This window comes from Lactuca saligna, chromosome 6 (assembly GCF_052625555.1).
Source record: "Lactuca saligna cultivar CGN05327 chromosome 6, ASM5262555v1, whole genome shotgun sequence".
Taxonomy (NCBI): domain Eukaryota; kingdom Viridiplantae; phylum Streptophyta; class Magnoliopsida; order Asterales; family Asteraceae; genus Lactuca; species Lactuca saligna.
In genome coordinates this window covers 56,148,054-56,164,897 of record NC_136422.1, presented here as the reverse complement: position 1 = coordinate 56,164,897, position 16,844 = coordinate 56,148,054, and the positions used below count along the sequence as shown (strand labels likewise).

The window sequence follows — 16,844 nt, the reverse complement described above, 5'->3', positions numbered from 1 at the left end:
CGATACCTTAAAGGTACACTACATTACTATCTTCATTTCAAACCTACTAAAGCAAAAGGTCTTCATGCATTCTCCGACTCGAGCTAGAATTATGATATTAACGACAGTCGTTCTCAATATGGGTATGCTATTTTTCATGGATCTAATCTCATTAGTTGGACATCGAGAAAGCAAAAGGTGGTTGCTCGATCAAGTACTGAAGCTGAGTACCAGTCCTTAGCTTACACTACAACTGAACTAATGTGGCTAAAACTTCTTATAAGTGATTTTTGCACCCCTCTTATAGTGTATCCACTTCTAATTTGTGATAATGTAGGGGCTATTTTCATGACCAAAAATCTTGTCATCAGCATAAGATCCAAACACATAGCCTTGGATTTTCATTTCATTCGTGAACAAGTTGAATCCGACCAACTACAAATAAGTCATGTCTCCTCGGTTGATCAACTCGCCGATATCTTTACCAAACCGTTGGCCAAAGATAGAGTTTCTTTTCTACGCTCCAAGCTTCAAGTTCGTCCCGCCCTTGCGCTTGCTGGGGGGTAATAGCATTAACATTTTATTGCACATAGTTAGACTTAGTATTGTAAATGTATATTTTGAATTACTCTAGAGTCAACAGTTATAGCATAGGAACATGAGCATTTATCTCCTGTTTAGTTTCACGTTAATGTGTATATAACCAAATGTATTTGTTTATTGAGGAATACAATTCACTCGTTCATTACTCTGTGTACTAACACCACATAATGTTATTCAACTTTATGGCGGTTATTCGCATTGCACCTTTAGGATTACATTCTATTGGAATAAATTATAATATTTTAATGTCTACAACATTCTGTCGTAATTTATTGTTTTTAGTCTCTGTTATAATCTGTCAGATTTTATAGTTTCTACTATATTCTATTAGAATTTATAGTTTTTATTCTCTTAGAATACACTGAATTTTTTAATATTTGAAATTTGATTATGTTTCTTTGTAGATTTAGGTTTTGAAGAGGTTGCAATTGATGTGGAAAAAAAAAACATTTAAAATGAGAGTGTATTCTGACACAATGTATAATGTGTTTCTTAACACTAATATTCTTTTTGAATTGATTAGTGTTTTTGTTAGATTTTTGATGTTTTTTTGTAACCATATTTAGTTTTAATCTTTAAGATTAAATGTAATTTTTAAACCATTATAGATTAGATTTTTTTTTTCAGAATGAATGTAATACTTGTTTATAATCTTATTTTTTACGAATTAATGTAATTAGTGATTTTTAAAGAAAAAAAATTTGTATTCTTTAGAAAATGTTATTATTGATAATATGTTGTATAAATCTTTAAGCACGTTAATATATATATATATATATATATATATATATAAGAATAAAATCGAAAATATCTTTACTAGTTTGTGGTTGACTTTTTTGCCATTATGTCAGAATAAAATCGGTTATTACTAAAAGTTATATTAAAATTAAATTTGAATTAATTTAAATTTTCAGATTTAAAAAAAAAAAAGGAATTAATTATCCCTTAAAATACGAAAATTTCATTTTTTTAATACAAGTTAATTGACTAAAATATATTTACGATGAAATTTATGTGACTATATGATACATGTTACTCTATTTTAATATCATGGATCATCAGATCATGACCATTGATTCTATTTCATCCGTTGGTCCAAATTTGTACTTACGAGTACACAATAGATGCTAGAAACACATGAACATCTATCTATCTATATATATATATATATATATATATATATATATATATATATATATATATATATATATATATATATATATATATATATATATATATATATATATATATATATATATATATATATATATATATATATATAAAGAGTGCATCTAATGCCACTTGACAACTCCTAAACCCCCTCCCCTCAGATTCTTTTATGACCTATATTATCAAACTCAATTTTCGGTTATGCCCTTTTGTCACTATAAACGTCATACCCATTAAACTAGACTGTTCAGTCATGTTAGATTATTCCTAAATTCCTGATTTTTTGCAAATTAACATTAAAAACAATCATTATTCCCAGTAAATTAGTAAAATAATATTTCCAATTTTTTTAAAAGTTATGCATATTTACCTGTCATTTATCCCTTACTGTTTTACCATATCATTTCCATGTTAAAATTTATCTGCACAATATTCAAATTCAATTAGAAACCGGTATAATCCCCATAATTTAATGATAACTATTTTAATTCAATCATATCCCTTAATGTTTTCCATATGATTTTCATGTTAAATTCATCTACACAATTTTCAAATTTAATTAGAAACCATTACAATTTACAATGCACATAATTTAGAGATAGCTATTTTAATTCAATTAAACCTCTTTAACATTCCAAAATTATTGATCATTTATCTCTCCAGTATCAAAAAAACAATCATGAATTTTATTTGTCGTTCATTTATACATCTACGTGAACTAAATTAGCCTTTCTCCATTCTTCTTCTTCCCATATCAGATATCTGAGATCACAGATTCAGCAACAGGTCAGCTATTTCCTCTTATTCATTTTTCATCTTCTTCCTCTCACTTTGTTAGAACTATTTACCAAGTTTTGGTGGTAAATGCATCCAATTGCATTGTACTTTGTTACTGTTCTCAATCAGAAGGGCTAAGCTGCCAAAATATATAAGTACTATGCCAAAACTTCAATAGAAAATAAAAATACAGTGTTCCTAAATACTTTACTTTTGATATATATAATAATAATAATAATTGATGAATGCAACAAACTCCATTTTTATGTGTAGGTAGTTGAACCTTTTTGAAGTCTAGGCCCACTTAGAAAGATGAATGTTGGGCTCAATTTATTGAAAATCGAACCAATTTTAACTACTAACCAGCCGATCTTCTTCTCAAATCTCCATCCTAATTCCTACACGAATCAAGAATCAAAATTATTCTTCAGTATCGGAATTTGAAGTCAGTATCAGTAGAAATCGTAGTCAATAATGGCTCAAGAGCCTCCTCAGATCGCCATTATAGGTGCCGGAATCTTCGTCAAATCTCAATACCTACCCAGGCTCGCCGAGATCTCGGACCTCGTCGTTCTCAAAGCTATATGGAGTCGCTCCGAGGTAATTCTTACTAGCTTATTTCAATGGAATAAAGCGTAACAGCTGATTGTATCGTGGATTAGTTTTTATAAACGATAACGATGATCTAAAAAACTGTGTAGAAATCGTCAATGGAAGCTGCTGACATTGCTCGGAAGGTATTTCCGAATGTAGAGTGTAAATGGGGAGACCATGGTCTCGATGAAATTATTCGAGATTCAAACATTGTTGGCGTTGTTGTTGCTCTTGCTGGCCAAATTCAGGTTCAATTTTGTATGATCTGTGTATGTTTTTGGAGAATACAGAACATATCAGATATTCACATCAATCGAATGGAAAAAACAGATGTGTATTTAGTGAAATCAAACTTTGCGAATTTGAGATTGCAACTCATAATCATCTGAAATTCTTCCCCATATAATACAGGTGGACATGTCGCTAAAGCTTCTGAAAGCAGGAAAGCATGTTCTTCAAGGTAATCCGTTAAAGAACATCAGTTTAATAATTTGAAACTGACATCTCTCATTCTTTTGCTTCCTTACATGATTCTTCTCTTGAATTCTGGCTCTGAAGAGAAACCTGCTGCTGCTTGTAAGTGAGATCCTATTTCCAAATTTTGAACTCTTATTGTTGTGTAATTAGTCTTCAAGAGCTTCATGATCTCCATTGCAGCCATTAGTGAGGTGGAAACTGCATTATCATGCTATAATTCTCTCTACACCAATCCATCTGCTAAAAAAATATGGGCTGTTGCAGAAAATTACCGATTTGAGCCTGCATTTGTAGAGGTACTTCTCATATTCTTCATTCTGTTCGCATCTATATTATTCAAGACTAATTTATTATGATTAAAATTTACAATTCACAGAGCAAAAAGTTGATGTCTGAAATTGGAGATATGATGAGTGTCCAAGTAATCATCGAAGGTTCAATGAACAGTTCAAATCCTTATTTCACAAGCTCATGGAGACGCAATTTTACTGTAAGACTAATAAGTAGCAACTTCTAAACTGAAGGGTAAAATGGTCATTTACTCATTGTCAGGTTTCAACAGTTTGTTTACTCTCTCTATCTCTACATATGTGGCAGGGAGGGTTCATTCTAGATATGGGTGTACATTACATTGCAGGGTTAAGAATGGTAATTAAATAATTTTATTTCCTTTTATTTTTATTGAATTTCAGCATTTTATAATTAAAAAAAAATATATATTCATGTTTACTTAAACAGCTTGTTGGATGTGAGGTGGCTTCTGTGTCAGCTATGACATCTCATGTGGATATGACTCTCCCTCCACCAGATACCATTTCCTCTTTATTGTAAATATAAATAATATAATTTTATTATATAATTTTCTTACAATTTCCAATTTTTCTTGAAATTTTTTATATTCTAAAAAAAAACATTTTTTTTCTTCTCTAGTCAACTGGAAAACGGGTGTTCGGGAGTTTTTGTAATGTTGGTATCCTCAAAATCACCAAAGGTTACAAATTTTTATATGCGAATTAATTTCATTAAATTAAATCTATTAATTGATAAAAAAAAAAAGTATTTGGATATATATTTTGTATAGATTGTGTGGCGGGTTGTTGGCTTAAATGGAACTGTGCAAGTTGAACGAGGAAATAATAATGGGCGACATGGCTATGTGGTAATTTAGTAATTAAATCTTATGTAAAATCATTTTAATACAACTTCACGATTTTAAATAAATTAAATTTATATTCCAAAAGTATAATTTTTACACTTATTCGACAGACTACATTGTTTGGTGGAAATGGGGAAACAAAGAGCAATTTTTATCCATTTAGTGGGGTGACTGAAGAGCTTAAATCTTTTATAAGTGACATCTCTATAGACACCCTTGAGGTATTTTATTTATTAAAAATCTTAAAATTGTAAAAATAAAAATAAAAATTGTAAAATAAAATAAAGTTTTGTTTGGATATGGTGGTGTAGAAGGGTGGTAAGATTAAAGGTGAGGGTCGCTACTCGTATGTTGAAGGTGCACGAGATGTTGCAGTTCTTGATGCGATGATTGAATCTGGAATGAAGCAAGGAGCATTTGTGAAAGTCAAAAAGTTTTAATCAATTTTTTTTAATATTTATTTAAATGGTAAGTAAGTATGTTAACTTATATATACCATTATTTATTAATAGCAGCATACTTATGTTTTACCAATAATAGCAATGTATTTATTGAAAGATTAAAATGCAATGAGTTACCTTTTTCAAATTATAAAAAGAAAAGTTTTTGCTTCAATACAAATGACATACTAGTATACTACACTTGCATGGAGATTTAATATAACGAAAGTTGTAATTATGAGCAAGATAAAACGAGTTTAACTTATATGCAATTTGTCTGATAAAATAACTGAGAATATTATATGAAAGCCAATGAGGATTAGCCTTCATGAAAAAGCGATGCTAATCTCTTTTTTGTAAATGACATTGCATTATCTCAATTTTTAATTTGGCCTGATGAGTTAGTTGGTTTCCGTGTCACTTATCAGGTTGCAAAATGCGACAGGTGATGTGGCGTTTTATATTAAAAAAATATATTAATTATGTGTAAAATTGGTAAGGGTGTTCGTTTGGATGGATCGGTTTAATCTGATCCGATCAAATGAAGCCAAATTAATTTCGGTTTTCAAAACGTATATTCAAATAGTTCAAACTAAAATCAAATTTGATCCGATCCAACCAAATTATAATTCGGTTGGATCGGTTTTTTACAATTCGGTTCTCAAAAATCAAGATATTTCAATAAATATATAACTTTAGTAGTAACTTACTGTGTAATATACACTAAAAAATATTGTTTAATTAGTTGTGAATTAAAACTTTTAAATAACTATCAAGAAAAATATATTATAGGGTACTATTTTATAGACAACTTTTTTTAATAAGAAGTACAAATTAAAGTATTATAATAGATGAAAATTTTTTAGTATACTAAAAGAATAATTTAGTAAATTTATAAATTTTTAAAGATATATATTAGAAAGAACAAAACAATACATTGAAATTCGGTTTTTTTGGACCATTTGGTTTTTATTTATAAACTAAAACCAATCCGAAATCCAAAATAATATTTCGGTTTTGCTAAAAACTAATCCAAAAATTCAAATATCCGAACCAAATAGTCCGATCCAAATTGTCCAATTAAACGATTCGGTGTTATCCAAAAAGTGAACAATCATAAAAATTGGGGTTTGACGTTTGAGAGGTTCTATCCAAAGGTTGTTAAGATTGAGATGTTATATATGATTTTTAAACTTTGTAAAATCGTGATCAGGAGATCCTAATAAAGTGAACTAGTAATGTCTTGTTTGTGCGGTATGTATTATACTTTGAAATTGATTAAAACATCGATTGTATAATCACCTTTAATTTATTAAGTAGTAACTATAAATCTGGTTGATGGAAACAACAAGAATCAGAAAGAAAACATCTTTAAGTAGGAAAAAAAAAAAAAAAAAAAAAAAAAAAAAAAAAAAACAATATCATTGTGACTATATACAATCAGTGTTATAAAACTTGGCCAACTCGGGTGAGTACTCGGACTCGGCCTCTTATTGAGTCGAGTTAAGCCAACTCGGAATTCGGTCAACCTCGGTCAAACTCAGTCAATAACCGAAATTGACTTAAAAAGAGAAAAAAATCAAGAATTTCAAGATTAATATGTATATTTTATATTTTATCTAACATACTGTAACATCCCGATGTCAAGGTAATTTCAATTTTAACCCTATGTTTGAATAATATTGCATTTCGACCTTTGGGTTTGAGGAAGGTTGCTAAATTGGCCCATTGTAGCAATATAGTAATTTTGACCAGGATTCATACGCCGAGCGTACGTTGCGTATGTTCGGCGTACTAAGGCACGCCCTAGTACATTGGGCGTACATGAAGAAAGTGCAAACCCTAATTTTTAGTGTTTGGTCCATATATAATCACCATTATAGCCTCATTTCTCATTACCAAAATTGACTTAAAAAGAAAAAAAAAAATCAAGAATTTCAAGATTAATATGTATATTTTATATTTTATCTAACATACTGTAACATCCCGATGTCAAGGTAATTTCAATTTTAACCTTATGTTTGAATAATATTGCATTTTGACCCTTGGGTTTGAGGAAGGTTGCTAGATTGGCCCATTGTAGCAATATAGTAATTTTGACCAAGATTCGTACGACGAGCGTACGTTACGTACGCTCGGCGTACTAAGGCACGCCCTAGTACGTTGGGCATACATGAAGAAAGTGCAAACCCTAATTGTTAGTGTTTGGTCCATATATAATCACCATTATAGACTCATTTATCATTGCCTCATCAGCCTCCCTCTATGAAAAACGACCCCAAGCAAACCCTATGTGAGAAGAGTGCATTTTGAGCCCATTGGAGTGTTTTGGTGGTGTTCTTGAAGAAAAAGAAGGTGATGAGAAGAGCTTGGAGCTTGGAAGCATCTTGGATTTGAGATTATCGTCTTGTTAGCAACCTCTAGGAGGTATAAAGTTCACAACTTGATCACTCCATCTTATAGATCTAGACATTTCTTCCTTAAAGTTTTGTCCCAAATATGGTGATTCTTGAGTATGGCATGTTCTTGACCCAATAAGTAGTCCTTTCGGACCTTAGGAAGGGTCTTAAGTCACAAAAATGTGGTCTTGATGGTTAGTTTTGCTCCATGCATGCTATAGAAGGTCTTAAGGCATTAAGATTTTGAGATTTTGTGTATTAAGCACTTAATGGGCATGCAAAATCATAAAGTTGGAAACTTTATGACTCTTGAGGATATTTTAGCTTTGGATCTGATTTTTACTTTGGATCTGACTTCAGAGGATCGTGGCAAGGCGAAGGCATAACCGTACACATCCTGATTTTATGTTATTGATCTTGGGAGACTCTGATTTTAAATAATATTTTGAAAACAATGGTTTTGTAAACACTTTTATTAGTAAACGGGTTGTCTGAAAAGTTTAAATTATTTTTGATTTTTAGGATGTTACAAGTTGGTATCAGAGCCTTGGTTTAAGCGAATTGGAGGAGCATCCGTGTGAATCCAGTCTCAAACTAAGGAAGTGCAAAGGTTTTAAAAATGATTTTCAAATCTTTTTTCAAAGAATAATCAAGAAAGGATGTAATGTGTACGATCAACCAGAGCCAGTAAGTAGGCCCCAAGCTACCACGTTGTTATTTGATATTATATTATGTTAGAACAACATACTAGTGATAGGCTTGGGATCTTCAAGAATTGCATGATAGAATTTTTTGATTATATGATGGCTGATAGCCTAGGGTTCTTCCTTATATGAAATTGACATCATTACTGTAGTTGCTTAGTGTATGCATTAAAATTGTACATAACTAAGATTTTATAGCCTGAGAAGGTTTGGCTTGGACTTATTTCTTGTTTCTGGTTTGGTTGTGGGCTTAGGGTAGATATTTGACTGTCTATAGGATCTAATGTTATGTATGATTAACATACACGAGTGTTGCAGGGTTGGTGGATGCTTTCATAGATGAGTTATGTGGGGTCAGTTGTGACATCCCCATTTTCATGGCCAGAAAAGACCGATTTTGTTTATGCTTTATAAAAATCAGAGTTCTTCTTTTAATAAAAATGTTGCGGAATTTGTTCCCAGAAAAACATGATAAATACGTTATTAAAACATTTCCGAAGAAACGTACTTTATTCATTTTAAAACGTTTGGGATGTCATCGTCAATACAGGAACATAAGCATAAACAGAACTTACATTTATTTACACTAGTGATCTACATCTCTTTAAATCTCTCAGTGTAAAGTGACTTCGTATCAACACCTGTGATATAAATAAACTGAGTGGGTCAGGTTGTGAAACCTGGTGAGTACATAGGGTTTTCAACCCACAATAATATAATTATTATGTTTAAACAATCAAACAATCAACCCAATTACCCATCCCCATTATCTTCTTTAGTCTTAAGGATCTACCCTAAGAATCAGTTATTCCTCGTTTATTTATTCCTAAGGATCATCCTAAGGAATCGACACGAAGTCCATCATTACCAAGGCTTATAGAATATATCTGGTGAACACGTAGTCCGAAACATCTGGTAAACACTTAGTTCAAAAGTAACTAGTGAACACGCTTAGTTCAAAATAACTAGTGAACACACTCAGTTCAAAGATACGTAGTGAACACACTCAGTTCAAAAATACCTAATGAGCACCTAGTTCAAAAATACCTACATGTTACGAACCTGCTATCGTTCCACTAGACCGTCTAGTATCGTCCATAGTCGTCATCTATACTCCACTAGATGACTGGATCACTGACAACACTGATGTCTCCCATCGTGTTATCACAAAACAACTATTTCATCTACCCATGTTTTACCCAACACATTTTGTAGATATAAAATACATATACAGTTTAAATCATTTAAAACATGTATAAAAATCTTTCACCCAGCATAGACAACAAGTATTCAGACAATATGCACACACAGCATGTAATTTATATTAAAATACTTCATATCAATGTGTAAGATGAAAGGGACCATGCACTCACCTGAGAAGGTGGTGACTCGGTACTCGGACAGCGTTTCGTTTACTTTAAAATAATTTCCTTCGACGAAACCTAGTATTATCACCAATAGATTTTAGTCTATTATTCGCCGAGACTAATTAATAGTCTAGCTATTATTACTATTATATAAGCGTTAAAAAAAATACTTATATAACCCATAATAATAGCCCAAGTATTTATTATATGTTCTTAATAATGTTAATATAATTAAATAAAAATTATATTAAAAATAGCGTAGGCGTAACTCACTTACAGCGGGTTTTATAGAAAACCAAGATTTGCTTGGAGCAGCGTTTCCGAGCCGAAAAGCTCTTCTTCTCGGAGCCGTCAAGCACTCCGGGGCTTTCGCCTCATGCTAGGGAGGTTCCCTAGGCTTTTCGGGGGATTTCGGGGCTAGAGAGAGGTTCTAGAGAGAGAGAGAGAGTAAAGAGAAGAAAGAATGGAAAAGGTGTGAAGAAAATGAGGGTGGGAGAGGTGGTATTTATAGGGTGAAAATGGCTGAACTTGGTGCCACATGTCACCATCTAATGGCAAGACTTGGGGAGAAAGCAATGGCCAAGATTGAGCCACATCAGCCATTTTCGCACAGCACACTTCCGACTTCTAAAATCCGTAACTTTCACATACGACCTCCGTTTTTGACGTTCTTTATATCCACGCGTAGGTAAAAATAATATCTACAACTTTCATTTTGAATTCGTCGGCTAATTCTCGACCGATCTTAAATTTAACAGTACGAGGCGTTTAGACTGTTAAATGACCGCGAAGAATTCGTAACTCCTTCATACGGACTCCATTTTCGTCTGTCTTTTTACTGTTGAATTCCTATTAATGAGATCTTCAACTATCATTTAGGTCGCATAAGCCAAAAACCGCTCGAACTAAAATTCGAGTTTCGGGTTGTACACTGCTAAGTCGAATCTTAGAAAAATCATAACTTCTTCATACGAAGTCAGATTTGGGCGTTCTTTTTATGGATTTTCTCGGTTTAACATATTCTACGACTTTCGTTTAGATCACTAAGGCTAAATCTTGCTCTATCATAAATTCACTTTTTACGCTTCCCGGTGCCGTGCCGGTTCCGTCGGGAAACTTCGACGAGTCATAACTTCTTCGTTATAACTCGGATTTCGGCGTTCTTTATATGTATGGACACCTTGTGACATATACTACAACTTGGTTCAAATTATTTATTCTAAATAATATTTTGTTGAAAAGTCATTTTCGACCCCTATTATCTCTAAATTGACTAACCCGGATCTACGAGCGTTACAATTATCTCCCCATTATGATGATTACGTCCCGGAATCATCAATGAAACAAGGCAGTATAATGACTCCATACATTATCTCTTCATCCTAGGTAGTAACTGTAACTTCTATGTTGCTTCGAACGGGTATCTAACTCTTGGACTCCTTGATTGCAGGCGGTGCTTGGTCTTGCCCCTGCTCGTTAGACTTTCAATCATGACCTTCGTGTCAGTAGCTCATTCTTTATCAGATACACCTTCTTCTTCTTAGGATAAGTTAATTTGATTGCTACAATTGATCGAGGTGTCATATTCTAATGACCTATTATTGTACGTAACAACGCTTAGACTCAGGTCTCTTAGAGTCAAATTCCGGAATGAAATATATTCCTTCCTTCATGGTCTAATGTGATATAATCACATTTTAACATGTAGCATTTCTAGCTACCAACTTTTTTAACAACGAGCGCGATACTTTTATTGATCGCTTTGATTTCAATCGTTTGGTTTAAGTCGGACGCTACATCAAACTTGGTTCTGTGAACCACGTAACCTACTCATCGTAGTCGGACTCAATGTGATATGACCACTAGGGTCGTGTAACACCCCCTCTGGCACGTATCACAATATTGTCCGCTTTGGGCCACTCGGCACGAGGACTTCCCAGGGGGTCACCCATCCCGGTACTACTCCCGCCCGAGCACGCTTAACTGCAGAGTTCTTATGGGATTTGCTGCCCTCACGGCTTTAAAACGCGTTGTGACAAGGAAGGTATCAACACCCCGTATAAGGAGATGTTTTGTTCTCCTTCCAAGCCGATGTAGGATCAGGTGCAACCCACCTTCACCCCCCATTATAGGGTTCGACGTCCCTGTCGAACACATCGACCCGTGCCCTAGCTCTGATACCATTTGTAACACCCCCCTCTGGCACGTATCACAATATTGTCCGCTTTGGGCCACTCGGCACGAGGACTTCCCAGGGGGTCACCCATCCCGGTACTACTCCCGCCCGAGCACGCTTAACTGCAGAGTTCTTATGGGATCTGCTGCCCTCACGGCTTTAAAACGCGTTGTGACAAGGAATGTATCCACACCCCTTATAAGGAGATGTTTTGTTCTCCTTCCAAGCCGATGTAGGATCAGGTGCAACCCACCTTCACTGTGACATCCCCAAAATCACGGCCAGAAAAGACCGATTTTGTTTATGCTTTATAAAAATCAAAGTACTTCATTTTATAAAAAGGTTGCTGAATTTGTTCCCAGAAAAACATGGTAAATACGTTATTAAAACATTTTCGAAGAAACGTATTTATTTCATTTTAAAACATTTGGGATGTCATCGTTAATACAGGAACATAAGCATAAACAGAACTTACAATTATTCACACTAGTGCTCTACATCTCTTTAAATCTCTCAGTGTAATGTCACTTCATATCAACACCTGTGGTATAAATAAACTGAGTGGGTCAGGTTGGGAAACCTGGTGAGCACATAGGGTTTTCAACCCACAATAATATAATTATTATTTTTAAACATCAAACAATCAACCCAATTACCCATTCCCGTTATCCTCACATTACGTCCCTAAAACATCTAACACAAGGGACCTAGTCAAAGGACTATCATTGGGATGGAGTATATCTGGTGAGCACACAGTTCACACAGTTCGAATAAACACACAGTTCGAACAAACACACAGTTCGGTTAAACACACAGTTCGAATAAACACTTACAGGTTGCGAGCCTGCTAGTGTTCCACTGGACTGTCTAGAATAGTCCGTGGTCGTCATCTATACTCCGCTAGATGAGTAGATCATCAAGAACATCTATAACGAGGCATCTCATTATTTCATTTTATCACACAGCAACTAATACATCTACCCATGTTTTACCCAACACATTTTGTAGATATAAAATACATATACAGTTTAAATCATTGAAAACATGTATAAAACGTTCATCCGGCATAGATAGCAAGTATACAGATAATATACACACACAGCACGTAAATTATATAAAATACTTCATATCTATGTGTAAGCTGAAAGTAACTATGCACTCACTTGAGAAGGTGGTGACTCGGTACTCGGACAGTGCTTCGTTTACTTTAAAATAATTTCCTTTGACGAAACCTAGTATTATCACCACTAGATTTTAGTCTAATATTACCGTGACTAATTATTAGTCTTATTATTATTATTATTATTATTATTATTATTATTATTATTATTATTATTATATAAGCGTTTAAACAATACTTTCCAACTACTATGTACAGACAGGGGCCAGACATAAAACACCGGAGGGCAGGACCATTTTGGCGTATAGCACTTCTGAAATCCAACAACCCTATGCGGCCCTTTAAACCAGATTCCCCGTACCGCGAGTAGTTAAAAGATATTATAACGACACTTATATAAGTCATAATAATAGCTCAAATATTTATTATAAATTTATAATAACAATACTAATTTTAAATATAAACTGTATTTAAAATAGGGTAAGCATAACTTACTTTCAAGGGGATTTTAGCTAGGAGTCGGGCTCTGCAGGGGCAGAACTTCGTCGCTGAATCTTTCTAATGAAAGATTCGTGCAGCGCTTCAGCGCTCACCTTACTATACTAAAACTACAGAAAGAGAAGTCGAATCACGAGGGACCGAAATGCTCGGGGGATAAGGAGAGAAAGACTCTTGAATCAAGAGAATGGTGCAAGAAATATGAGAGCCCAAGCCTCTTATTTATAGTAATTGAATTTACAAAAACTACCCTCCATAATTACTTAATGACCTTATAGTTATATAAACAACTAAACACCCCTTTATAATACTATTTTAAATAGATTTAACGATATTTGCACTAAACTAATGTCGAAAGAACTCAACATTAGTCTTATAATGACCGCATCGTCGATACCTTTGTAATGATATATACATATGTATATATATGTATACGTATACATGATTTATACTTTATTTTAATACGTAAATATGCTATTATAATTTGTAACTCGTTCACACGAACTCCGTTTTTGACGTTCTTTATATCCACGCGTAGGTGGAGACGTACTCTACAACTTTCGTTTAGACTCCGTCGGCTAATTTTGACTTTATTTTTAAAGTTATATTTTTAACAGGCCGGGACAGGATCGGTCCGTTAAAATCTCATAACTTCTTTATCCGATGTCCATTTTCGTCTGTATTTTTATCGTTACGCTACTAATAACGAGATCTTCGATTCTTGTTTAGGTTGTGTCGGCTAAAAATCAATCGATCTAAAATTCAAATTTCAGGTTGTACACCGCTAATCCGAAACTTCGAAAAATCATAACTTCTTCATACGAAGTCAGATTTGGGCGTTCTTTTTATTGATGTTCTTAGTTTAACATATTCTACGACTTTCGTTTAGGGCGATAAGGCTAAATCTCTCTCTATCATAAATTTACTACTTACGCTTCCCGGCGCCGTGCCGGTTCCGACGCGAAACTTCGACGGGTCATAACTTCTTCGTTATAACTCGGATTTCAGCGTTCTTTATATGTACGGAAACCTTGTGACATATTCTACAAATTGGTTAAGATTATTTATTCTAAATAATCTTTTTGTCGAAAAGTCGTTTTCGACCCCTATTGCCTCTAAATTGACTAGCCCGGATCTGCGGGCGTTACAATTATCTCCCCCTTAGGATGATTACGTCCCGGAATCATCAACGAAACAGAGCTCGTATAATGACTCCATACGTCATCTCTTCATCCTAGTTAATAATTATAGCTTCTATATTCCTTCAAGTCTATCTCTTAGACTCATTGACTGTAAGCAGTACTCGATCGTGCACCTGCTCTCTACCTCAGGCTAGACTTCAAATTATGACCTATCATCATGTGATGCACATTTAGACTTAGGTCTCTTAGAGTTAAATTCTAAAATAGACTATGCCTTCCTTCATGTTCTAATGTGATATAATCACACTTTAACATGTAGCGTTTCTGGCTACCAACTTCTTTAATAACGAACGCGATACTTCTATTGATTGCTTTGGTTTCAATCGTTTGGTTTAAGTCGGACGCTACATCAAACTTGGTTCTCTGAACCACGCAACATACTCATCGTAGTCAGACTCAATTCGGTATGACCACTAGGGTCGGAAATCAACAATCTTTTTAGTCATTATCGAAACGATGGTAATGACATACTTGAAAAAAAAACCAGAATCAGTTACTAGCTTCTTGGTAACCTTGTGACTTTTACTGATCCAAGTGTGAGTCCTGTGCTTCCGGTAGTATAGGCCTCTACTACCATTCACACCTACTCATACTCGTCCCAAGTATCGTCTCGCAGTTTCTCCAAGTCACCATACAAGGAAGAAAAAAAAAACAACTTAACACATCAGATAACAAAACAAAGGTTTCATATTATTTCTTGAAACGATTACATAGGTGTTCAAGTTCACCCTAGACTATGCCTCTAACAGGCTACATCATATAATTCTATGGCTACTTTATAACTCGATCCTTGGATGTCAAGCAGTTATTCCTGAATCCTCGCATTGTCATCTGCTTTGTCTAGGATCATATGGAATGCTCTTGCCTTCGGTTTTGGCGGAATGTTTGGTTTTTCCGCCTCTTTCTTTTTCGGGCAATCAATAGCAACATGCCCTTCTTCACGGCATTCATAACACACCCTTTTGCACTTGTTGGCGTAATGTTCGGTCTTCCCACACTTGTAGCAAGTCACTTCTTCGCTACATTTCCCAAAGTGATTCTTTTTGCACTTCTCGCACCATTTCACTTTGTTTCCTCCTCCGCTAGACTCCTTTGAACCAGACTTGATCTTCTTATTGGGCCTCGTAGATTCCTCAAACTTCCTCTTTTCGCCAACCTCAATCTTGTTGGCAGCTCTTCCCTTAATCGTATCTTCCACAGACTTGGCAGCCCAGATAGCTGCCTCCAGAGTAGGTGCCTGACGCACTGGCACCGCGTACTCCCATGGAAGTCCCTTTGCGTACTTGTCGATTTTCGCCAGCTCATCCGGAACAAGACGCAAGGCAAACTCCATCTTTTCTGTGAAGTTGTTCGTGTATTCATCGATTGACATGCTTCCCTTCTTCAGGGTTAGAAACTGGTTCTCTAGCTCAAGCAGGTTTTGAGTTGAGCAGTACTTTCATTTGAATTGCACCAGAAATTCTGCCCACGTCAGTTGCAGGGGCTCATTAGGGCTCAGAGTCTTCCCCAAGGTATTCCACCAACGTACAGCGCCTCCTCGAAACTGACGCACTGCAAATGTGGTCTGTAGCTTCCCTCTACAACCACATGTCATGAAGGCTAACTCCATCTCCGAGATCCAATCCATGACCCCGATCGGATTCTCCTTTCCAGTGAAAGTCGATGGCTTGCAAGTCAGAAAATCCTTGTACTTGCATCCATTCCTCTCGACTTCGTCATCTTGGTTGTTTTGTCGAACTATTGGTGGGTTGACTTGACCAACAGTCCCACTGTAGTTTCCTTCCTCAGTCTGCCCTTCGTTTAACTTGGGCTGTTCGATCTGTATAGTGGCTTCCTCACGATTTTGCTGGAGCAAACGTCTAGTTTCCTCCATTTGACGATCCAACATCGCTTGGATCATCGCTTGCACTCCGACCATCGTTATTGGCTCAATAGCGGCTACCACAACCGGTATTTGCTCAATCACTGGGGGCTGGTTTCGGTTCCCATTTGCATTCACGTTTCCGCTACGGGTTCTTGCCATCTTGATCTATACACCGAATAAGGTGAATCTAGACCTTTACTTAGGATTGACGGTTAAATCATCCTTATCACTCCGAAACGTTTATATGCTAGTTCTAATATCGTAGACGTACGTTTAGAATCCTAAACACATAAGGTTTCCAGATCCGGTCGGCAACAG

General features: G+C 35.0%; 1 protein-coding gene across 2 annotated transcripts; it reads left to right on the top strand.

Annotated features, from left to right (window-relative positions):
- The first annotated feature begins 2,825 nt into the window (after positions 1–2,825).
- On the top strand, positions 2,826–5,326 carry LOC145003236 (NAD(P)-binding Rossmann-fold superfamily protein). Of its 2 annotated transcripts, none has more exons than XM_078962367.1 (12): positions 2,826–3,129; positions 3,231–3,371; positions 3,535–3,583; positions 3,682–3,699; positions 3,781–3,896; positions 3,977–4,090; positions 4,198–4,248; positions 4,339–4,427; positions 4,531–4,591; positions 4,682–4,759; positions 4,867–4,977; positions 5,071–5,326. In XM_078962367.1, the coding sequence occupies exons 1-12, from the start codon at positions 3,004–3,006 to the stop codon at positions 5,194–5,196; spliced, it is 1,080 nt and encodes a 359-aa protein (XP_078818493.1). In that variant the 5' UTR covers positions 2,826–3,003; the 3' UTR covers positions 5,197–5,326. The 2 variants fall into 2 exon arrangements, with proteins under 2 accessions (XP_078818493.1, XP_078818492.1); XM_078962366.1 differs by having other exon boundaries at positions 2,832–3,129; positions 5,068–5,326.
- Positions 5,327–16,844: the final 11,518 nt, after the last annotated feature.

Bases quoted from the DNA above. Each gene is read 5' to 3' on its own strand.
- LOC145003236 (XM_078962366.1), top strand. From the start codon at position 3,004: ATGGCTCAAGAGCCTCCTCAGATCGCCATTATAGGTGCCGGAATCTTC. The intron at 3,372-3,534 runs GTTCAATTTTGT...CATATAATACAG, and splicing joins CTCTTGCTGGCCAAATTCAG to GTGGACATGTCGCTAAAGCT. The intron at 4,249-4,338 runs GTAATTAAATAA...TTACTTAAACAG, and splicing joins ACATTGCAGGGTTAAGAATG to CTTGTTGGATGTGAGGTGGC.